Consider the following 23,273-nt stretch of genomic DNA (forward strand, 5'->3'; position numbering starts at 1 on the left):
TTGAGGGTTCTTTGGAGCCCCCATTGCTAGGAGTGGCTCACACCACAGCTGCCTGGGGCAGTCCACTCAAAGACCAACTCCCCCCGGCCCCACCCCACAGCCATCATGCAGAAAGCTCCTCTGTACAGCTCCACGCCACCTCTCTGTACCCAGGTCCTCAGCTAGTCCCAGGGAAGCCACCCATGCTCCCGGCTGTTCACCCTGCACAGCCACATCTGATTCCACTACGGAGCAGTGGCCAAGCCAGCGTCCACCTGCAGGCTTTCCCAGGCCTGGGTCCCACCCACAATCCAGGACAAATGGCCTCCTTGAAACCTCTCCCTCAGCCCGCAGAGGGGGAAGGCACCTCCCCACACAAGGTAGGGGAAGTAAAGGGCCGCAGCACCCCAACACTATTTCTAGAGGAAGCCTCGTCTGCCTTCCAGCTGTTCCTGTTAGCATCTCTCCCGTCTCTGCTGTAGGCAGGTGTGGAGTCGCCTACGGTATCTAAACTAGTTCTTAACTGTCTTGGCTGAAAGAACTACTTTAGATGGCCCAGTGCCTTGTTTTATAGTGAGGGTGTAGTTAGCAGCCCTGGCTGAAACGGAATCAGAGAAATCTGGGTTTAAAAAGAACTCCTCGAGCCCTGGCTGATGTGGCTTAGTGAGTGGAGCACTGGTCTGTGAACCACAAGGGTTGCTGGTTCGATTCCCAGTTGGGGCACATTAGAGACTAGTGGTCTGAACCACACCTAAACAGGTGTCGTCACAAAACTATCATATACCCTAATTTGCTTTCCTGTAAGTGCCCTTTCTTCATCGCTTTCCCTTCCTAACATGGTGTGTGGCCCCACATTCCCTCCTTGAGTCACATTTGTTTGTGAACTCCCATACATATGCATGTTTCTATGTGAGTAAAAACTGTCTTTTGCCAGTTTTAATTTGCAGGCCTCCAAGCATGAACCTAAGAGGGTAGAGGGCAAGTTTTTCTGACATCATCCTAACTGTTTTAAGTGTATAGTTCAGTGGCATTAAGTACATTCACAAGGTTTTGGTATCATCACCATTATCCCTTTTCAGCTTGTATAACTGAAATCTGTGTGCATTAAATAATAGCTTCTGATCCCTCCTCCCTGCATTCCCCTGCCCACTGCCCCCTGCCCCGCACTGCGCCAGGCTCCTGTATCCTTTTGACATGTATGTTCCCATCACTCTTGGAGTGCTTCCTTCATTTCTGGTGCTTAGTTTCTGGCAAGATGATCCAGGCTCACACTGTACATTCCTGACCCCACCAGCCCCAGTTCCTTTTGATGGATAATGGTATGTAGACCCAAGATCTGAGCACCAGGGAGCTTCACGGCACTTGGGTGGGATTGCTTCCAGGCCCTCCCAGGGAGCAGAGCTAGAGCTAGGAGACAAGCATGTGCATGCGTACACACGTGTGCATGCACACACATGCACACATGCACATGTGCGCTATATCTTTCTGTATCTGTCATAGAAACCCCAAGCTCATACAGGTAACTCCAATTTCAGTCCAGCTCCACAGATTTCATCCCAGTTTGTTTTTCCTCTCTCCGATAGGGGGACTGTCGGTTCCCACATCCACAATGTTTGCTCAGTCCTAGTTTCATAAGGGGTAACCCATCACTCAGTGAAAAACAAACCAATAAAAAGAGTTTAGTATTTATTTCCAGGGTGTGTGTTGTTTTGTTTCGTCTTTTTACTGAGGCTATATAGTCAAAGTAGCCCGAATACCACATTCAAGAATCACTTGGGCCGGTAGGGGAGGTTACGGGGTTTGTTTTCCCCTGTCCTGTTCTCTGTCTGAAGCACAGTTAGATTCACTTGTTTCTATAGGTATTAACATTTCATTCTCCCCCTTCCTTGTTAATTTATTTTCTAGAGTATGAGAAAACACAGCATAGTTCTAAAAGTCAAAAGACGCAAGAAGTCTTCTTCAGTAAAGTTAGGCAAGCGTCACTACAATTGTTCCCACTCACCCCCATCCCCCATAGACAGCCAATCCCATTGTTTCTGGTTGATTCTTCCTGTGTTTCTTTGTGCAGGGATGAACAGATACACGCATGTTTTCCTGTTCCTTCTCTCGTACACAAAAGGCAGCATACTGTGGATACTCTTTTCTCGCCCTTTGCTTTTTTTTCCACTTAACAATACATCCTAGAAGTCAGTCCACACCTGTCCCAGAGCCCTTCCTCATTCTCGTCCCATTGCACAAGTCCCCACTGTGTGAGCTTACCATAGCTTACTCAGACTCTCTCCTATATGTTTACAGTTAGGTGGTTCCCAGTATCTTATGATCTCCATTATGCATGAGTATTTTTGTATTGTTGGAAGTGTATCTTCAAGATGAAGTCCTCAAAGTAGGATTGCTGGATCATGAGAAGTGGACATGTAGTTTCATTAGATATCTGCATGATTTTTTAAGCCTCGTTGTGGTTCAGAAATGGGGAAAGGCGACGAGAGGCAGGCGTGAGGGCGTGAAGGCTGGCAGGAGAAGAGGTGAGAAGAAGGTGCACACAGACCAGTGTCACTGGGGTAACAACTCTCCCCACGGCCCCAGCTCTGGGAAGCCTCCCCGGTACCCAGCTCACCACAGCATTCCTGGAGGCCACTCCCATCTCATCCTGAGCCACACAATTCTGCAGTTTGTCACATGCTTTCAGCCAATTATTGTGCTTTTCTTCCCTGCTGATTGCTACTATAAACTTTAAAGAGAGGCTTATGAACCCCCCACCCAGAGAGAACTCCCACTTCTCTTCTGTGACCCCCTCCCCAATTCTGTCTTGCAGTGGATGAATGAATGCCCTGTAGTCATTCCAGCCAGGATCCCCATCCCAGCCCTAACCTTCCTGTGACCTTGGGCAGGTCACACCTTCCCTACTTGTAAAATGGGGGCTAATAACACCCATTTCTGAGTTGTTGGACTAAATGGATACAGAACACTTAGCATCCTTCCCTGGGCATGGAAAGCGCTCAATAAATAGGAGGGATTCTTAGGGTCTCTCTCAGCCCCACCAGGATACATACGTCTACGCCAGCCCCGTTCATGACTGTCACTGTGCCGAGGCCAGGAAGGGAATCATGAATAATCGGTTACCATCAAGGGCACACGGGCCAGCATAGGGAGGCCGGAGTGGGAGCAGGACAGGGTACTAGTAATAGCAGTAATCCGTTATTACTGTGCCAGGCTCTATTCTCCGAGCTCTGTATGAGTCTGACGCTATGAGGTGGGTCCTGGATTACCCCCACATCACAGATGAGGACATCAAGGCACCTTGCCCACACTCAGAACCTGGGAACCGGGGGTCCCAATGCCTCCAGTGGCTGTGCTTTGAACCCCGTCCCCTGCTGTGTCTCTACACGGAGTGAGAAGGCACAGTGCAGGTATTCATGAAGGGGCTGTCAGCCCTGGGCAGAGGTGCCTCTCAGACCCAGAACCTCCGCTCCCCCCTCCTGTCCTGTGTGCCGTGTCTCAGGCACTCCTCAGCACACCTGTCGTAGGCTGCCATCCACTCCCCATGAGGCTCATTCCCCCCGAGGGTCTGTCTTCATCCTCCATTGCCCCAGATCCTGGTGCGAGGCCCATCCCTCAGGGTGTACTGGGATTGAAGGATGGGGCAGGCTGTTTCTGTGTGTCTTGGGCACGGTGGGTGGGGGACCTGAACCAAGACAGTGGGGACGCAGGTGGACATCCAAAGACCTCAGTGCTGACTGGCTGTGGACAAGGGAGGTGGAGTCTGGGAGAAATGCCAGGTCTGGGCACAGGTGACCCTGTGTGTTGGCCATGCACTCTGAGTCCGGGAACATGGGCAGAAGAGCAGGCAGTGGCCACAGGGATCTGAGTCCAGCCAGCTGCTGCAGGCGCAGATTCGAGAGCCCCCACCTGCTCAGCACAGTGGGTTAAGCCTCTGCGTGGGAAGCATCATCCAGAGAGAGTGGGCCACCTAGCAGCAGGTGGGGACTCTGGAGCTGGACGTGAGACCAAGTTGCAGGGACTCGAGCCCTAGCAAGGCACAGCAGCTGGGGCCATTTAGCTCGGGGGCAAACAGGCCCTGAAGGTGTCACTGAAATGAAGTGTGAAACAAAGCCAGTGGGCATTCAGGTGTCCTCAGCGGGTGATGTTCCAACCCCTCAGAGTTTAATGTGTTGAAGATTTTGGTGCTTAAAATTACAAAGTGTCAGTTAACCTGAAAACTTCATCTCCTCCCGAGTGACTCATTTGCCCTAAGTTCAGGATAATGAAGCTCTGTTCTGCTTACACAGCTGGGGTTATTCCAGTAGGAGTGACATCTTATATTGTTTTCAGCTTTACCTTATTTGACATCACACCCACCCTGTGCATGGCAGGGCCACGTTTCCTCCCAGTTTTTATAGGAGGTGACTGAGGCCCTGACTGGAAGGGTCTAGAAGGCAGACCTTCTGGGCCCTTGAGCAGAACTGATCCCAGTACGGGGTGAGGGCTTCTTCAGGCCATGATCCCTCAGGGGAATGATCCAGAGAATGGCCATATTCCGGTACATCTGGTTAGACAAGGCTGGCAAACTTCCAACTGTCCCTGACATGGAAGGGGTGCGCAGCAAGTTATTTACTGAGTGGGCCAAAGTTTCATCATGTCTGTTGTCCGTGTTGCAAGATGCTGCCTGCAATACATGGGGCGGATGGGATGCCAGGCCACTGCAGTGAATGGTTAATTATTCTGGGAATTCAGGTTTGCAGGAGGGGTTGGGGGGCCGGGCTTGGGGCATGGACCTCAGGGCTCTCCAGTAGTTACTACAAGGCACAGCTCCACCTCCTTTCTCCTGCCTCTGGGCAGGGAGGGCTCCTCTGAACCTGTCCAGACCCATCGAGGAGGATCTTCCCAGGAGGAAAAGCTCTGGCTCAGATCAGTCTGGCCACCTTTCTTGGGGATGGACTGGGGTGAGCAAAGGAAACCTAACCCAGCACCCTTGCTTATATCCCACAGCTCAAGGCATCTCCTCATGGAGCTGAGGAGACACTTGACCATCTTACATGAGTTTGTCACATGTGTTCCCAAACCTCGAGTTACACTCCAGTCTTCCCTCAATCTTGAGATCTGGAAAACCACCGCAGGCACAGGCGAGGCTCACGGGAGAGGCTGCGAGCCTGAGAAGTTTAACTCCAGTTCAAGTCTTCTCTTGAACTTGCTGTGTGCCCTTAGGCAAACCACTGAACCTCTCTGAGCTTGTCCTCTTGCTTTCCTCGCTCCCTCTGCCCCAATGCGGGGAGTATAGGAGGCACTCAACATGCGTAATAAATAGAAGTCTTTAAAAAAAAAAATAACAGTCACTTTATGTTTACAGTACTTTGTATGCAGCACCAAGCTAAACAGTTTCCGTGGATTCTCTATTACTCCCATTTTAAAGTTGAAGAAACCAAGGCTCAGAAATGTGTCCGAGGTCAGGTAGCCTTGCACGGGGTAGCAGAGACGAAAGCCAGACCAGAAGCTCACAAGACGAACCTTGCTCCTTGGAGAGGCAGGGACATTCCCAGGAGAGACCACGAGGCTTTTCTGAGACCAGCACAGAAGGAGGGTTTCTCAGCGGCTACATTTTGTCTGTGGGGGAAGGGCTCCCTCCATGTGGGGCTCCCTCCACGTGGGGCTCCCTGTCTCCACTGTTCCTGACTGCTGTGGCCAACTGTGTTATTTGCTCCTACAGCAGTGGTTCTCAACTGGGGGTGATTCTTGCTGTGCTCAACCCCCGGGATATTTGGTCCAGTCTGTAGATGGTTTTGGTTGTCACAGCTGAGTGGGTCCACTGACCTCTAGTGGGTAGAGGCCAGAAATGCTGCTAACCATCCGACAGGGCATAAGTGGGCCAAGAGTGATCTGGCCGAAATGTCCTAGTGCGGAGGCTGAGCCTCCCTGAGCTAGAAAGATGGGACTCTGCTATGGGCTCCAGGCTTTGTCCCTGCCTGAAATCCCTTCATCTGAAGTACATATTAGTCCCATTTTACAGATGAGGCAGCTGAGGCTTAGTGAGGGTGGGACTGACTTTAGAACTCTTATTTGGAAAACCAGGATTCTGTCCCACGGGCGCCCTCCAGCCTTGGGGGCTTGGGAGCTGGCCGGCAGCGTCAGAAGACATGCGGCAGGGGTTGAGGTGTAGCATAAATTCGGAGTCAGGGAATCTGGGTCTGGTCCTGGCTGCCGTAAACCCATCGGGCCACCTTGGGAAAATCACTGCCCATTTTTTCCCTTCTAGGGTTCCCCCAACACAGGCTGACACTCGGGGGCTCGCAGATGGGGAGGAGCGACTCAGGTTCTGACAGGAGGCATTTGGGGCCTCCTCAAACACGTCTGTACACCTCTGCACAGAAGATGGACACAGAGGGAGGAGAGCAGAGTTCCTACCCTAGGGAAAAGGTTCTCCTTGAGCAGAAAGGATGGACCCCTGGGTCTGCCCATCTCCAGCAGCTCCAGAGGCTAGCCTCCAAGTGTGGACTCCCAGAGCCTAAAGTTAGGTCCCCCCCCCAAATAAATAAATAAAATTAGATTCTCTTGCCCTGGCTGCTGTGGCTCAGTGGATTGAGCGTCGGCCTGCGAACCAAGTGTCGCTGGTTCAATTCCCAGTCAGGGCACATGACTAGGTTGCATGTCAGGTCCCCAGTTGAGGGGCGCGAGTGAGAGGCAACCACACAGTGATGTTTCTCTCCCTTTCTTTCTCCTTTCCTCTCTCTCTAAAAATAAAATTAAAAAAACAGATAAATTACTTAAAAATTAAAAAAAAAATTAGATTCTTTTTCAATTTAGCTAAACCCAGCCATTCTCCAGTATATCCTGATGGGCTGGGACAGCCCTCCTCAGCGTGGGACGGCCCCCTATCTGGAAATGAGGTGTACTGCTTATTTGCTGGGGGCTTTCAGCAGGACTCCAGACACACCATGGCACGATTCACCTTAAATAGCCCAGAAGCCAGAAGGGAGACCCCTCCTCCAGCATTATGGGGCGGAGGACAGTTTGTTGGGGGCATTCCGGTTACATGAATGGAAGGGCTCTGGGGCCCCAGCACTGCCCAGAGGAGCGGCAGGTTCCTAAGACCCTCAGGCTCCCTGGAACGCCCTTTGCTTAGGAAACTGAGGCAGCCCCAGAGTTAGAAGCATTTAGCACTTGGCTGTTTTATTTCCTCAACCATAAAACAGAAGGGAGGTGGGGCTTTGCTCAGCACCATGTGGGTGGCTCACCTCAACCCCTGTGCCCACCGCCACCTTCTCTTCTGCCACCACTGGGAGCCCACAAGTCAAAAGAACTCCTGGCCTCTGGGATGTCACCCCATGTGCCACCTGAGTCGGAGGAGGAAACGCTCTTCTGGTGAAAACAGCGTCAGAACAACCCAGCTGCCACAGCTGGTGGCTGGGCACCATGGGAGCTTCGTGTGCCACGTCCTGCCCAGCCTCAGCGGGTCTTGCCCTGGCCCTCGGAGATGACATCCTCGGGCTGGGCCCGCATGTACCACTCCACCCAGGAGCCGTCATAGATGGCCACGTCAGGTTTGCCACAGAGGTAGGCCCCCAATGCCACGTGGCAGGCCGTGACGCCGGAGCCACAAGTGGCCACCAGTGGCTGGGACAGGTCCACCTGCTTGTCCTGGAACAGGCGGCGGATCTCCTCGGGGCTCTTCTCCAGGCCGTCGCTGGTCAGGAAGTCCATGAAGGGGATGTTCACGGTGCCGGGGATGTGGCCAGGTTCAATGCCTGCAGCAGGAGAGCAGGAGGAGGGGACAAATACAAGGGTGGTCTGAACAGCCCCCACGGTACTGTGAGCCTCCCACATGCATCATCTCGTGTGACCCTCAAACCTGGAAACCCGGGCACAATTTACGGGCATCCCATCGCACAGACAGAGATGCTGAGGTTCAGCACTGCCCAAGGTCGTGACTCTAGCAAATTGCTGGCTGCAGTCTGAACCCAAGACTCAGGGCCCACCAGCACCCCACGCTGCCCCCGATGTCCTGGTGACTATGTGTCCTGGGTCAACAAAGATCGACAATACCTCTGCCTCGCTAGAACGGGTAGCACTGCAGCCAAGGAGATTTGATCTGGCAGGGCAGACAGGCAGTAACTGAATACTTACAAGTATGATGAGTGCTACCAAAAGGCCCTGCTGCCCGGGGCACATCACAGGAGATGGTGACAGCTGGCATTGCTGAGCGCTCGCTTTAGGCCTGGCACTGTTCTGAGTCCCTCAGCTGTATTTTCTTTTTTAATCCTCCCCAAAACTTCATGGGAAAGAAATTACTGCCCTCCTTTTTGTACAAATGAGGAGACTAACCTGCCCAACTTAGTATGGGCAGAGCCTGCACATTAACCATCAGGCAGCACTGCCTAGGAGGGAGGGGATGGTCGGGGAAGCTTCTCTGAGAAGGCCCGGAAGGATGAGTAGGGTTCAGCCAGGTAGATGGGTCTGGGCTGTGGGGGCTGAGAGCATCCCAGGCAGAGGAGATCCTAGGGGACAGGGAATAGCATTGTAGCATTGTGCTTGGAGGGGTTAAAGGTCATCACAGCAAAAGCCCACACAGTGGCTAGGCTGAGGCCCAAGGAGAGACTGAAGTACGTGGGATCACCTTAGCAAGCCTGGATTAAGTCTTAGAGCTCTGATATGACCGCAGGGGAAAACCACACTTCTGTTTCCACAGGATAATTTGGCTTGTGAGCGGGAAGAGCCAGGCAAGGCTAGAGAACCATTCATGTGGAGGGTCATCCCTTCACCACACCTGCAAGAGCTCACCTGGGGCCCTCAAACACGCGTTCTGCTCTCACCCCCGCTCATGCAGTCCTCACCTGCTCCTGTTAGGCTGGGGTTGCTAATATTCCCACTTCCGCACCAAGGACTGATACTTGCAACAAAATAACCCCTAACAGCCATTTGGCCTCTAGGGTGGTTTCTGCCTCAGCTTCCCCCCCTGCAGTGGGGTGACATTCCTACAGGAAGCTGCTGACGCATGTCACTATCTCCTCTCAGGACTTCATGTAGAGCCAGCACTCGAGTCCACGGTGAGGTTGGAATGTCTCACGAATTCCACTTAACAGATGCAGAAGCTGGAGAGACATTGCAGAGAGACTAGCCCGGAGTGAAGGAACAGAGCAAGCTCTCAACCCAGGTTGGCTACTGTCAGACGGGGGCTGTCCCCATGCCTTGAACCCCACCAAGCAGAGCAGGCTTCTCCTCCCTGCTGGAACAAGGTGGCCAATGACAGGGGCACTTGGCCAGGTCTCGGGCTGTGGCGTGGGAATGATGAGAAGGGTGAGGCTCTGCACTGGTTTAGATCGAGCCTTGACACATGTCCTTGGCTCAGTCCAAGTGACAACAGGCCTGCCAGGTGTTATCTCATTATCTCCCATTTCACAGATGAGCATGCGTGACGGAGGTAAGCATGACAACCACAGAAGCATGTGTTCATTGTATCACTTCCCATTTCTCGGGTGTATCCCGTGGGTGCCAACAAGCAGCAGAGTGCTTTGCACACTTGCTGCCATTTGACATTTGATCCTCTAAGTTCCATGCCCTGCTGCCACTTTTCACGTGTAGAAGCTACAGTTTAGGGATTAGGTGACCTGCCTGCCAGATGTCACACAGCCAGTGCAGTCTGGGGCAGGGCTCTGAATCCAGGTCTGGCTCTGGATCGCCATCCTATGTTCTTCACTCCCCATCCTCACCTCTCCACTCCCTGGGGGACCGAACTGAAGAACCCAAAAGGTTCAAGGTGGCACCCTTTATTAAGCTGGGATGCATGAAATTGCCACCTGTGGAGGCTTAAAAATGGTTGGATATCAGCAGTTTCATATGGTTTGACCTAATGTTCCACGTGGCAGGGACCTTCTGAATTTACCAAACCTCCTGAGGCATCGATACTGCCAGCTACCTGGTGAGCTTCAGGGAGCCCTGGAACAAGGATGGCCTTGCCCTCGGGCCATGCAAAACAGTGCCAGGACAGGGTGAGCCTAAGCTGCTCTGCCAGCACAAAGATGCTCCAACCCCGATTCGGCAGCACGGGGGTGCCATTCCGGGAGGGCTTCCCAGAGGAAGTGGCAAGGTCCTTACACCCTCTGTGGAGTAGGCACAAGAGAAGTGGCTGGGGAATTACTGGCTGCTCACTGACATTAAATGTATGGGCTCCAGGAGGAGCTCAACTCCTGGCAGGGCTGCTTCTCGTTCCAAGGTTCCATTTCCTCTTCTCTGTGGTGACAGCAGACACCTTCAGGGATCATTAAAAAGCTCACACCAAGGGGTGGGGCTCTACTGCTTTGTGGAGACCCTTCCCTGCCTCATCCAGGGCTTCCCTGCAGGCTTCCTGCCTGGAGAATCGAGCCCCATGCAGAAGGCCCTGCCTCAACCCTTGGCAGCCGGCACCCTCTATTCAATTCCTGCCCCACCCCTGGGCAGCAACTGCTCTTTAGTGCCCCCTCTCCTGCCTGCCGCCAGCCTCGGCCCCTCTGAAGGATTTCCCTTTCCTCCGCTGCCTCAGCTCCCTCCTCTTCCTCAGGGATGGTGCAGACTGGATTAGGCCCCATCTCTTTGGGACTTCTCCCAAACTGGGCTTGCCCACCACCCCTCCTATTCTGCAGTAACCCCTACACCCATAATATTGGGCTGAGGCTGTCTGGCTTCTCACACATATACAGGGCACCCTGGGTTCCCAACAAATTTTGGGCAGCCATTGCCCCAAGTATAGGTGGGTGGGTGAGGGGCAAGTATCATTGCCCCCAGTTGAGGAATAAAGCCAGTGGGGCTCAGAGAGTGAGGGTGAGGGGACTAGAGACCAAATGTTGGGGCCCCACCCCATGCGGTGTCCCTTAAAAGCAAGGGTAATGCCCGGAGTGCTCCTAAGCCCGCGCCCCACGGTACCTCCCCGTCCCTTCGGCTAGCGCTGTTACCATCTCTGGGCTCCGGCTCGGTGCCTCGGAACCGGCCGGCGGCGCGGGCGTCCACCACCTGGAAGCGCCGGGATTGGAGGTTCTCCTTGATGTCCTCATACGTCTTGACAAAGGTGGGGTCCAGCGTGGCTCGGAACTCGGTGGGCACTGCTTCGCCCTTGCCAGAGCTCAGCGGGAGGCCCTGGCGCAGCCAGTTGCGGAGGCCACCGTCGAGCAATGACACGGCGCGGTGGCCGAAGGCGCGGAACATCCACCAGATTCGTGGCGCAGCATAGAGGCCCTGGTCGCTGGCGTCGTAAACCACGACGTGGGTGCCGGCGCCCACGCCCAGGTGGCCCACGTATTCTGCGAAGTGCGCAGCGCTGGGCAGCATGTGGTCGTAGGGCGACGAACTGTCGCTGCACTGGTCAATGTCGAAAAAGGAGGCGCCGGGGATGTGCCGCTCCTCGAACTCACGGCGCGCGTCGCGGCCCAGCTTGGGCAGATACCAGGAGGCGTCCAGCAGCTGGAGGGGCTGCCCGGCGCGCGGGGCCCGCAGCGCCTCGGCCACCCACTGTGCGGACACCAGCGCACGGAATAGCTGCTGCGGGGCCATGGCGGAGGCGGCAGCGACACTGGGACAGCAGGCCTGGGAGACAGGGAGGAAGTCAGGAGGGAAACTAGGAAGAGGTCTGACCTCCCACCCCCACCGGCCCGGGGCAGGCAACGCCCCGTGCCCCTGAGGCTGGGACTGGGGCAAGGCGGGCTGGGGAGGTGGAGCCTGGGAGTGCAGGGGCAGAGTCCGGGGAACGCAGAAAATCAGCGGTGGTGAACCCAGGTGCAGACTTGGGTCACTCGGTTCTCTCCTCTCCTCCCCTGCCAGGATATATACCATGGTCATGTGACCAAATGACCATGACCCCTAGAGGGGGCCAGGGAGGCCCCTGAACTGCTGCTGCTCGCGGGCAGGTAGGGAAAGAGTCCAAGCAGGGGAAAGCCCTGTGGGCACCTAAAAGCAAGCAGGGGCAAAAGCCTTAGCCCCACCTAGATGCACCCAACTACACTTGCAAACCGAGGATGGTCCCTGGTGGAACTTTCAACAAACATAAGCAGCCTGACAGGATGAGCAGTTGGAATTCACTGGGACCTTGCTGTGTGTACCATGTAATCCTCACAATACTTTAGAACACAGCAGGACAGTGGGTAGGCTCTAGGCTATTTGTCAGAGTGAGCATCCTCAGGAGGTTTGGGTTTATTCTCACGGTTCTACAGAGGGGGCCACCGAGGCTCATATAAGTGCACTAACTTGATCAAGGTCAACAGCTGAGAAGAGGTGACAGCAGACTGCACACTAGGTAATGTGACCCCAGAATCCAGACCTCACTGACATGCACTGAACAGGCTCCCAGGGTCCATCCAGCCAGGTTAGATTTTGCCCCCTGAGCTTGAGCTTTCTCTCCCCTGCACTTCCCTGCTGACTGGCAGCTGAGAGTGCAGCAGTCCGCCAGCCCCCCATCCTGCTGGCCCACAGCCTCCCAAAGCCGGTGCTCCCAGCGCCCTGAGCCCCTGTGCAAGCAGCCCTTAGTCAGCCAGGGGCCTGTGTGCAAACTAGAGAAAGGCACCCCTTCTTCAAGGTGGAGGCTGAGCCTCTAGGTCAAGCCCCTCAGCGGTGCACTCCCTGTGCAGGGCACAACCTTTACATCCACCCTAGGCAGTCCTGCCACCCACAGAGGGGAAGAGGGTGTGTCGAGAACAAGAGTTTGGAGTGCGGCCCTCTGGGCCAGGCTACAAGCTAAGCACCCCAGCAGGTCACGGGACAGCCTCAGGATTTGAAGCCAGATTTCAACTCTGGAGGTTGGACTTCTTCCCCAGCCCTAGGTCAACAATGCCCAGGACCTAAGGAGTCCACAGTGTGCTACCTTATACCCAGCCCCCTTCCACAGTCTCACTGCAGGCTGACTTAGGAACCACTTTGCCTACAGGGCCAGGCCCTGCCCTGGATACTGAGAAACTGTTGCTTGAGAAACAATATAATCAAGGAAAGTCTGGAGTTAGTGGGAGCACAGAGGGGCCACTGGCTCAGCCTGGGGTGGGAAGGCTTCCTGGAGGAGGGGGAAATTCAAACTGATTTGACCTTTTCAGGGGCCCAGGAAGCTTGACCTTTGAGATGTGGAGGCTGCCAAGGGGGCTTTGGTTAAAGGGCCATCCCAGAATCTGTGGGTTACAACCACAGCTGGATGATGTTGAGGGATGCTGCGGGCCCCCTCTTGAAGAACCCATTTGTGAACCATAACGGCCCCTGCTCCCCACCATTCTTGGAGCTCCTTGGTTTTTTCCCTTAAGGATACATTTAGAGTGAAAAGAATCAGTACAAATTCCTCTCTGCAGCTTAAAAGTTATGTGAGGATGGGCATGTTAGGCTCCCTGGCTCATTTCCATTTCTCTCTTTCTTTTCCTTTTTTCCCTAATCTTCGCCTGAGGACATTTTTTAAATTGCTGTTAGAGAGAGAGAAAAAGGGAGAAAGAGAGACATTGATTGGTTGCCTCCTGTATGTGCCTAGACCGCCACCACGGATCCTAGGTACGTGGTAGACCACGCCAGAACTCACTGGATCAGGGATGGAACTGCAACCTAAGTGTGTGCCCTGACCAGAAATCAAACAAACCCATATCCTTTCGGTTACCAGATGACACTCCAACCAACTGAGCCACACCGGCCAGGGCCGTTTCCATTTCTTACAGTGGGGCCTTTTAGTGAAGATTAAATAATGAATGTAGAGGGCCATTACGGTGTCCCATATGTGACTGGTGTTAATAATCATTCAAAACAGCTTAATAAAAACCCCATTATTTCTTCAAAGTTACTTGCATGGGTAGCCTTTGAAAGGACAACTGCAAATCTAGAATGTAAAAGATGAGGAGGTAGAGGGTCTGGGAGAGCAAGCAGTGTGTGTCACTGAGGGGCGGGCACAGACCAGGTCCCTGTGCGCTTGGCAGGCCTGGACCAGTACAGCTGGGTGGTGCTCTGGGAGTGAAGGACTCCAGGACTTACAGGGCAGCCCCAGGCCCATCTCGGGAGTGTAAACAACCCCACTCAGGGAAGTGTGAGCCCCAGGCCGCCGTCTGGGTGGGCCCTGGAAGAGCAGGGTTCTGTTCAGAATGGGCATTCTTCAAGGCTTCTCCAGCCCTGTCCTCCTTGGAAGCTCCCCCTCTCCCCGCCCTGCCCCCACTGCAAAGCACAAAGCTCAGAGGATTCACTGGATAAATGTCTATCAAAGAATGGCTTTTTGCAGCTTCCTGAAAGAATATAATTATTTCAGCATAGAACAAAAATATTAAAGGGTATGAGAAAAGCATTCCAGGCATATGGAACAGCATTTGCAAAAGCTGATTAGGGCAGTGCGGTCCCACCAGTTGTTAGATTTTCAGGAATTATGCCAACTGTTGTAAACACAGCCATTGTTAAAAATTAAAGTATATAAACTTACAACTAAATGAAAAAAACAAAGGCAATTATTTTTAAAAGCATGAAGCCTCAAGATTCGCAAGCCAACAAAGGCAGCTGGTGCCCAATGGGCTTCAGACCTCAGACTGCCTGATCTAAACGACGCGGAGCGCCCCCAGGGCAAACAGCCCAACTCAGCTCCCAGGTCCTTAAATGAGCTTCTGGCCTTCGCAGCAGGTGGTTGTGGGAACTAAGGAACAACCCTAGGAAAAAGTGCCTCACACGCAGGCACCGACACGAGTTAGTTTCATTTCACTCCCGCAGGTTCTTTGCCAGTTTCTCCTCCTGGCACCTTAGGGTCAGTTGGACTCCCTCTAGTCTATCAGGCTTTCTTAGTCCCTCCTCCCTCCTTCCAGTCGTTTCTGGTGTCCCCCTCCCCCACCCACGGCTCCCACCCGCCACTCACCCCGACCCCACCCGGCAGGGCACCCCAAGCTGCTGCGGACAACCATCCTTAGGGCAAACCCAAGGGCGCGCCTCCCCTCCGAGACCGAAGCCCGCTCGTCCGCTCGGGCCCCGCAGGGAGTCCCGCGCCGCGCACCCCAACGATCGGCCTCCCCTTAAAGCAATCAAGCGGGACGCCTCAGCAGTTACCCCGGTTTCGGGCTCTCGGACTCCAGACTCAGCCATAGCCCCCGCCGCAAGGTGCCCCCTCCCCACGCCCGCAGCTGTCCCCTCCTCCTGCCACTAACCTGCGGCCGAAGGGAGGAGACTTGGGCACAGCCCCCAGCCGCGGCCACTCCGAGCCTCCGTTGCCTGCGCCTTCCATTGGCCGGGCCTGGGGGACGCCTGCGCCTTCGAGTTCCGCTCCGCGCAGCCCCGGTGCCGCCCGGCGTTCCCCGCCGGTCTCGGGGGATCTAGGAGACCCCGCGCGCGGCGTGGCGGTCCGGCGCGGGCGCGGCTGGACTGCAGGGAGCGCGGGACCGAGGCGGGTGGCGCGCGTCCCCCCCGAGGGCGGCGGCGCGATGGTGCAGGCCGGCTGGGGAGTGTCGGGCTTGGGGTTTGAACAGCCGACTTCTCTAGCGGGCAGGGGCGGGAGCTAGGGCGGCTGCGAGGGCGAGTAAGTGCGGAGGGATGGGGGCGGTGACCAGCGCCCGGGCCGCTCGGGATTGAGCCTCCGGTCCGGCTACCTGCGACCCAGGGCAGGGTCCCCGTGGCTAGTGTGGGTGGAATCCCTGGGCCAGCTAGGGCAGAGGTCACCGAACTGGGGCAGGACTTTGGCATCTTGGGAGCGAGCGAGCCCCGGCTGCCAAGAAACCCCAGGAAGGTTTGCGAGACAAGAGGCGCGGGGGTGGCGGTTGTGCGGGACTGCAGCGAACCCTTCCTTACGCGCCCACTCCCCTGCCCTCCCAGGAAGGGGGGCTCTACGCGCAAGGTGCCATCTTCCCCCAACCTGGACATCTTTCTCCGTTCTTTTCTGTGAGGGTCCCGAGGGCAAGTATTGTAGCTTGAAGGGCCAGCTCCTCCCCCCTGTAGACCTCAGAAGCTCTTGCCCGACTCTTGCGTGAGGGGGACCCAGGCAGTGGCGGAGAGGCTTCCCTTAGAGAAATTACACTACACGCTCCAGACCCCCGGGCTGCGGTAAACAGGCCACCCTGGAGGGTTCGGTGGGCAAAAAGCTCCTCCCAGGGCCCACCGCGCTGACCACGCAGTCCTTTTATGCGTCTCTTTCCCGGTTCCCACCCGCGCCAGGTGAAGCGCCGAGCTGAAACCATGGTTCAACAGGTGCTCTACCGGGCGCTGGTCTCCACCAAGTGGCTGGCAGAGTCGGTCCGGGCTGGAAAGGTGGGGCCTGGCCTGCGGGTACTGGACGGATCCTGGTACTCGCCAGGCACCCGGGACGCGCGCAAGGAGTACCAAGAGCGCCACGTGCCGGGCGCCTCCTTCTTTGATATAGAGCAGTGCAAGGACAGGTCCTCCCCCTACGAGATGATGCTGCCCAGCGAGGCGGACTTCGCCGACTACGTGGGCCGCCTGGGCATCAGCAATGGCACGCACGTGGTGGTGTACGACGGCGACAACCTGGGCAGCTTCTACGCACCCCGGGTTTGGTGGATGTTCCGTGTGTTCGGCCACCGCATGGTGTCGGTGCTCAACGGCGGCTTCCGGAACTGGCTGAAGGAGGGCCACCCGGTGACAGCTGAGCCCTCACGCCCAGAGCCCGCAGTCTTCAAAGCGACGCTTGACCGCTCCCTGCTCAAGACCTATGAGCAGGTGCTGGAGAACCTTGAATCTAAGAGGTTCCAGCTGGTGGATTCACGGGCCCAAGGGCGGTACCTGGGCACCGAGCCGGAGCCAGATGTCGTAGGTAGGTGTCCCCATGGGTGGGATGCTCCCTGGGGAGTAATGCCCAATGGAAGGATGGGGCGTAAGGCTGTCTGGGATCCTCTTCAGGTTTTGCCCCCAGTACCCCTATGAAGGCCTCAGTTTTTCCATCTGTAAAATGAGAGAGTGGAGCCCATCCTAAAGGCTTTCTCAGCTCTGTTGCATGAGGACCTCCATATGTGATCCCAGGGTAATGCGGACCGGTGATCCACATCCACACCCAGCCACTAGCTCCCCAAATGCCAAAGGTGTCCTTGAGGCAACACATGGGTCACTGTACAGAAACATCTCAGGGACACCTCGCTTCTGGGCCTCTCTGTTTTCTAGAAAGCCTTATAGACACCAACAATGTCCTCCTGCCAGCACCCGGACCCCCAGCTCTCCCAGGCCTCCCGACCCTTCTGAACAGCTGCAGCCTGTATACAGAACTATAATAGCCCCTGCCATCTCAGGCTAAGCCCTCAACATTGCATTAGCTCATCCAACAAGGCCTAATAGCCCCATATTAGGGGGGAGGCAGCTGAGGTGCCAGGATAGTAAATACTTGTTCAGTTAAGCGGCAGAGTCAAGATAGGAGTCCCATTCTGTCCAGTTTCAAACCAGTGATCTAAACCAGAATGCACTGCCATTTTCCCCACCGAGACCTTGCGGGGCCAGGAGGGAGCTCCACCTGCGTCCTCCCCCGCCCCCCCGCCAGGCATCAACTGGGAGGTGACATGTGAAATGTCCCTCTCCTGTGGAGGATTCTACACTGTTGGGTGTAGGGGTAGTCCCAGGAGAGGACATGCAGAATTCTAGAACCTCCTCACAGACCTCGGGGGTCTTGTCATCACCCCTGCTGGGCGGGGCACTGCTGGTGGCTGGGACCTCAGTGCTGTTGGGGCCAGTCATGGCCGGGGCTGGCCATCCTCAGTCAGGGCGCCTCTGCAGAATCTAACACCCGTGCAACATTTGGCCTAACTTGTTGACAAATAATCTCTTCCTGTCTGTGCCTCCGAGGACGAGAACTCTGAAAGCTGTTTCCAACACTTTTTGAGCTGGAGGGCCTGAAAGGTCACCTCATGGGACAGAAGGGAAACCGAGGTACACAGGGGAAGGAGAGGGGTCAAGTCTACAAGGCTAGTTAATGGATGAGTCAGGAGAATGGAGGGCTCCGCCGCCCCCCCTTGTGGCTTTCTTCCCAGGCCATTTTTTTGTTTTTTGTTTTCCTTTGCCCGGCTTGCTCTCTGAAGGTCCAGAGTTGAAGATTCGAGTTTGTTTGGCACCTTCCAGAGACTCCTGGCTCAGAACTCCTGCAACCCCCTCCTGGTCTTGGTTCAAGACACCTTCTCTCCTTAGGACTTAAGCTTCCACTGGCAGAGGAGTGTGGAATCATTCCCCTGGCTGCTTTCCACCTGGCCCCGAAGCGCCCGAGAAGAAGTGCGGGGAGAGTTTAGAGATCCCAGACCCAGTCTCCTCACTCCAATTTTATTTTATTTTGTTTTTATTTTTTAAAGGTTTTATTTATTTTTAGAGAGAGGGGGGAAGGGAGGGAGAAAAGAGGGAGAGAAACATCAGTTTGTTGCCTCTCACATGGCCCCAACTGGGGACCTGGCCCGCAACCCAGACATGTGCCCTGACTGCGAACCTGTCCGGCAGCCTTTTCATTTGCAGGCTGGTGCTCAGTCCACTGAGCCACACCTGCCAGGGTCCCTCACTCCCATTTTAGAGATGAAGAAACTGAGGCTCCGAGAGGGGAAACTGCCTGCTGCAGGCCACACCTCCTGGAGGCCAGGCATTTTCAAGCAACCGCAGCCCCTCACCCTGTGGCCCGACTCCCACCTCCTCCAGTTCCCATCTGGAGCCCTGGGGAGCATGGAGCCTAGTTGAGGTCGGCTCCTCCTTTGTGGTGGGACCTCAATCCAATCGCTCAGCCTCTCTTCGTGCCTTTGTTATAAAACAAGAAGAGTAGTCGGCCCTACCCACCTGGGGGTGTATTCATTTAAATGCAGCAGTGGCTAGAAGGGTGTTTGGAGGAGGGCAAGGGCCAGAGCCATCTAGAAAGGAATGGAGGATGTGGCACTTTCCTCCCTCATTTTCTTGAGGCATTTGCCAGCCTTCCATACAAGATGTTTAGGGGATCCAAAGGCACATGAGGCCCTGCTGAATTCCTGGTTGCCAGCTTGGGGTGGGGTCAGGGAGGCAGCCCGTGGGTGGGGCAGTCCAGATGTAACACCGAGGGGGAGGTGGGTGGCGGGCCCCGGCCACCCCTGGAAGGCCTGTTGCCCAGGAGGAGCTGGAAGCAGGGTCTTAGAAACCTGACAGCCACTTCCTGCACAGCACAGGCAAGGGACTCCCCGTCTGGCCTCAGCTTTGTGCTCCCAGTGCCTTTGGTCCTGTGTGTATGGGAAGCAAGGTGAGAGTGTGAGAAACGCTCACAATAAAAACCGGGACAGAGGACTTGAGCAGCAAAGTGACGCGTTTATTCACGAGTCTGCAGAGTCGGGCGCACCCTCAGCCAGGAGCATGTGTGTGCCGATTAGACAAAGAAAACTGGTTTTATAGTAATGCGATTAGCTCCCCGCCTAACGCGATTAGCTCCCCCTACCCCTCTCCTTCTCCCCCGTTTCTCCATTACTGGTTACTCCGGAGTTACAATCTAATGCGATTATCTAAATGCCCCTTTTGTGATTTGTAAATATGTTACTACTGTCAACTACTTTCTACCAATTGCCCTTTGTCTGGTGATGACTATCTTTCCCCCTTCAGGATGTCCCTTAAGACACTCTAATTACATTTGCCCTTTGTTACTAATGATTTTCTACTGGTTTGGGAGTCACTATGTCCTTGTTTCTTACAAGAAGAGCCAGACACCTGAGTTTATATCTTGGTGTGGCGCTTATGTGTGGCTTTGAGCAAGTCCCTGCACCCCTGAATCCTTACAGGAGCTTGGAGGAAGGGAGAAAACAGAGGTGGGAGTCTGTTCAGTGTCTGTATAAGCCTCTTCTCTCTCCTCCCTGGGGAGGGGGCGTGAGAAGGGGTGAGGCTGAAGGAGGAGGATACCGACCCCTCCCTCTATTGGCAGAGCCCTTTAAACTCTCCCCGACACTGACAGCAGCCCCGCTGGGGAGGCAGGTGGGAGTCAGAGTTGGCCTGGCTTTGCAGACAGGGAAAGGGAGCAGGGACTTCCCTAAGGAGGCAGAGTGGCTAAGGCTTGACCCCAGTCTGCAGGCACCAAGGTGGGGCTACTGCCTGTGAGCAAACACGGGGGGCTCGGAAGAAAGGACCCAGCGCTGTGGTGTTGCTGTGGGATCGTGGGGCCCCTCTGCCTCTGTCTTTCCCTTGAAGGTCTCTGGGCTGGGGTCAGAGGGGGCAGGAGCACGCCAAGATGCCTTCCAGTGGCCAGGGTTGGGGGCTAACCACTGGGGCCACTTGCACTGAATTCCCTCCTGTCTTCAGGAAGAAAGCAAGAACCTCCGAGCAGTTAAGGAAAATGAGGGGTTGTCTCATCCATCCCCCTACCTCAGCCCCCTTTTCCAGGAAAGCTTGGGGTCAGACAGACCTGACTTCACTTCACACACCTGTGCTGTGTGTCCTGGGGTAGATTTCCTCACCTCTCTGAGCCTGGCTCCGCTTTAGGGCCAGGAGGGTAAAGTTCTTGCAGTAACCCCTTGTTTTGGGTCCTGATGCCAGAGGAATTATGAGCATGGTGGTGTGCCTGCTGAGGAAGGGGGCAGGGGGCAGCAAGCCTGCAGCTGGAGGTGGACTCCGGAGAAGAGCAGAGGAGCCTCCTGGCTCCAGTTGGCTGTTCTCCAAGGCACTCTGGGTCATGTTCATCCCCCACCCCCCACCCCAAGGCTGGCAGTTCCTGCTCATTTAAAGTCCTCAGCCAGGCCCTGAGCCCTTGATGGCAGAGATGGACTAGACCAAGGCTGGCCCAGTGTGGGAGGCCAGGGTCTGCAGAAACCCCCTGACGTCTCTCCAAAGAGGTGCCATTTATGTAATCAGAGGAAAACAATGAAGCTGTTTCATCGGGGATGGGGAAGGAAAAGCAGCATTCAGAACCCAGCAAACACTTGTGCTTCTAAATGCACTAAGCCCAGCCCACTGCGTGGATGCTCAACGTTTTAACATTGGGTTTCTAGGCAAAGAGCACCCTGAAGCCAACAGATGAATTGCTCCTCATTGGTAGGGTCAGCACGCATCCAGTCTCAGATTAAGGTGTCCAGACAAAAAGATGAAATCACCACAGAAAGAGATTGCTATAATTTTACAAGTTGGACATCTCTCCCTCAAAGGACCCTGTGAGTCATGCCGGCAAATTTCCGAGTCCTCTCTGACCTTGGGGGAGAGGAAGGGGACGCTGCTGGCATGATGGCATGCCTCCTGTGTGCCTGGGGTCTTTAGGGGGCTTTTTGCTGACAGTGGCTAACTTCCCCCACAAACCTGTGAGGTAGGTGGGTTTATCTCCCCATTTCACAGATGGGGAAACAAACTCCGAGGTGCAAGGCCTGCCTCGCTGCACATCGCCCCAGTGTGTGCCCTGGTGACCCCGGTCAGGTCCCCTCCTGCTGCCGCCCACCCTGGTCCTGCTCCTATCCTAGGAGCTCAGAGACAAACGTATCTTGGGTGCCTCTCCCAACACCCAGTCTGCCAGGGTATGGGGTGCTTGAGGAAGGGAGGAGCGGCCTGGCCGTGCTGAGGACTAGACCAAGGCCTTGGCCCTGCGGGGGCCACCAGCTCTGGCTGTGGCCCAGCCCACTTTGCCCAACTTGCTGGCTTTTCTGAAGCCAGATTTGGCAGACTCACCGGGTGCAGCGACACTTGGGAATGGGCCCCAAAGCCAGCCCAGTCCCCGCTTCTGTTTCCATCTAGGCCTCAGTATTGCTAGGAGAGGCCCGAAGAGACAGACCACAGTGTCCCCAGTCTCGTCTGCCCCCAGGAGTGGGTGGTGAAGTGTGTATGTGGGCGACAGAATCTGAGGGGGGTGGGCCAGCCTCCGTAGTCAGCGCTTCACTCCTTACAACAGCCCTGACGCACGTGACTACTCTCATCCATTTACCCACGGGGAAACTGAGGCTCAGAGAGGCGCTGTGACTTGCTTAAGATCCCCCTGCTGGTAAGTGGCAGAGCTGGGATTTGAACTTGTGTCTAATACCAGGTCATATGCTCCTTCCACAGCCATGTGCTTAACAGGAAAACCTGGTGACTTGATGTAATCCTGGGTCTGTCTTTACCTCTCCGTGTGGCCTTAGGGAAACCATTTTATTTTGCCAGCCTCATGTATTCATCTGTAAAACGGAATCATGTCAATAGTAATGAATCTTGCGAGTATCTATCTAACATCCATCTTCCTCACTGGACCACACTCCCAGAGAGCGGCGCTGGGGCTCTCCTTTTCACTTCTGGGTTCTCATTTGCTCTTCTCAGTAAGCCTATTCCCATAGGAGTCGGCACCACTGAACCCATTTTACAGATGAGAAAACTGAGGTCCAGAGAGGTGATGTGATTTGCCCAAGGTAAAGGTTAGTAGATGGTAGAGCTGAGACTCGTATCCCCATCCTCTCAAGCAGGTCTGATTTTGGATGTTATCACATCAAGGCAGGTTAGGGGGGAGAGGGCACTGTGTCTTAAGTCATGAGCCAGAATGTAGTAGGACCAGCTCTGAGAAGGGCAAAGACATTATTTTATTTGTGAGGCACCCTATCCTTATAGTCTCGGCTGGTTGCAGCCTCCAGGCCCCATTTGCTCCCCTCCCCCCATGCCTCCTTAACCCTGCTCTTCCCTTTGTCCTCTGCCCCTGGCCAGGACTGGGTTCGGGTCACATCCGAGGTTCGGTCAACATGCCTTTCATGAACTTCCTGACCGAGGATGGCTTCGAGAAGAGCCCAGAGATGCTCCGAGCCATGTTCGAGGCCAAGAAGGTGGACCTCGCAAAGCCCCTGATTGCCACGTGCCGGAAGGGTGTCACCGCCTGCCACATTGCCCTGGCCGCCTACCTCTGCGGCAAGCCCGATGTGGCCGTGTACGATGGCTCCTGGTTCGAGTGGTTCCACCGGGCCCCCCCAGAGACCCGTGTGTCCCAGCAGAAGGGCGAGAAGGCCTGAGCAGCGAGCTTCGCCACTCGCCCGTAACTCAGCCAGTTCAGTGGGTGGCATGGCCTGTGGCTGGCACATACCTCTTCAGCCAAGGACACTGACAAGTCGTAGAAACGCTGGGCGAAGCCCTCCTCCCCCGACACTGGAATAAATATAGCTTTCTCTGGGTCGCTGTGTCTGCCTGTGTCTCCCTGGCTTCCCTCCTTGCCCCGTACTCACATTTCCATCTCCTGCAGATTGCTGAGAACCCACCCGCCAGCTGGGGAAGCCACTTTATTATTTAGTTTTGGCAAAGGAAGCTGCCTGATGCCCCATCTCAGGTTGAGCAGGCTGAGACCTACCTGGAAAGGGTACCAGGAAGCCAGAGAGAGGTGAAACCACAGCTAGGAACACTGGCATAGGCCCAGCCCTCTGGGCGTGTGTTGGGTTTAGGGGTGGAGTGGGGCAGCTAGCCTTCCAGGGGACGGTTCAAAGAGGTGTCACACAACAACG

The 23,273-nt window shown here is 55.3% G+C and overlaps 2 protein-coding genes across 5 annotated transcripts; one reads left to right on the forward strand and one right to left on the reverse strand.

The window, feature by feature from the left end:
- Positions 1-7,114: 7,114 nt before the first annotated feature.
- MPST (mercaptopyruvate sulfurtransferase) lies at positions 7,115-15,129 on the reverse strand. 4 transcript variants are annotated; one of them, XM_090272486.1, is made up of 4 exons: positions 14,974-15,037; positions 14,460-14,582; positions 10,896-11,523; positions 7,115-7,715 (listed from the first exon to the last, which is right to left on the reverse strand). In XM_090272486.1, exons 3-4 carry the CDS (start codon positions 11,488-11,490, stop codon positions 7,417-7,419), a joined length of 894 nt encoding a protein of 297 aa, XP_090128612.1. In that variant the 5' UTR covers positions 11,491-11,523; positions 14,460-14,582; positions 14,974-15,037; the 3' UTR covers positions 7,115-7,416. The 4 variants fall into 4 exon arrangements, with proteins under 4 accessions (XP_090128612.1, XP_090128613.1, XP_090128614.1 ...); XM_090272487.1 differs by having other exon boundaries at positions 14,460-14,596; positions 14,974-15,026; XM_090272488.1 differs by lacking the exons at positions 14,460-14,582; positions 14,974-15,037 and adding an exon at positions 15,072-15,129.
- An 85-nt stretch (positions 15,130-15,214) lies between these two features.
- TST (thiosulfate sulfurtransferase) lies at positions 15,215-22,948 on the forward strand. Its single transcript, XM_090272489.1, has 3 exons — positions 15,215-15,439; positions 16,072-16,687; positions 22,492-22,948. The coding sequence occupies exons 2-3, from the start codon at positions 16,093-16,095 to the stop codon at positions 22,788-22,790; spliced, it is 894 nt and encodes a 297-aa protein (XP_090128615.1). The 5' UTR covers positions 15,215-15,439; positions 16,072-16,092; the 3' UTR covers positions 22,791-22,948.
- The last annotated feature ends 325 nt before the right edge of the window (positions 22,949-23,273 follow it).

The sequence above is a fragment of the Furipterus horrens genome, unplaced genomic scaffold (assembly GCF_987537825.1).
Source record: "Furipterus horrens unplaced genomic scaffold, mFurHor1.1.pri manual_scaffold_4, whole genome shotgun sequence".
NCBI lineage: Eukaryota > Metazoa > Chordata > Mammalia > Chiroptera > Furipteridae > Furipterus > Furipterus horrens.

Excerpts from the sequence above, each read along its gene's own strand:
- MPST (XM_090272485.1), bottom strand. The coding sequence starts at position 15,009 with ATGGCTGAGTCTGGAGTCCGAGAGCCCGAAACCGGG. Across the intron at positions 11,524-14,973 it reads TCCGAGAGCCCGAAACCGGG|GCCTGCTGTCCCAGTGTCGC; the intron begins GTAACTGCTGAG and ends CCTGTCTCCCAG. Across the intron at positions 7,716-10,895 it reads CGAGCCGGAGCCCAGAGATG|GCATTGAACCTGGCCACATC; the intron begins GTAACAGCGCTA and ends CTCCTGCTGCAG.
- TST (XM_090272489.1), top strand. The coding sequence starts at position 16,093 with ATGGTTCAACAGGTGCTCTACCGGGCGCTGGTCTCCACCAAGTGGCTG. Across the intron at positions 16,688-22,491 it reads GCCGGAGCCAGATGTCGTAG|GACTGGGTTCGGGTCACATC; the intron begins GTAGGTGTCCCC and ends GCCCCTGGCCAG.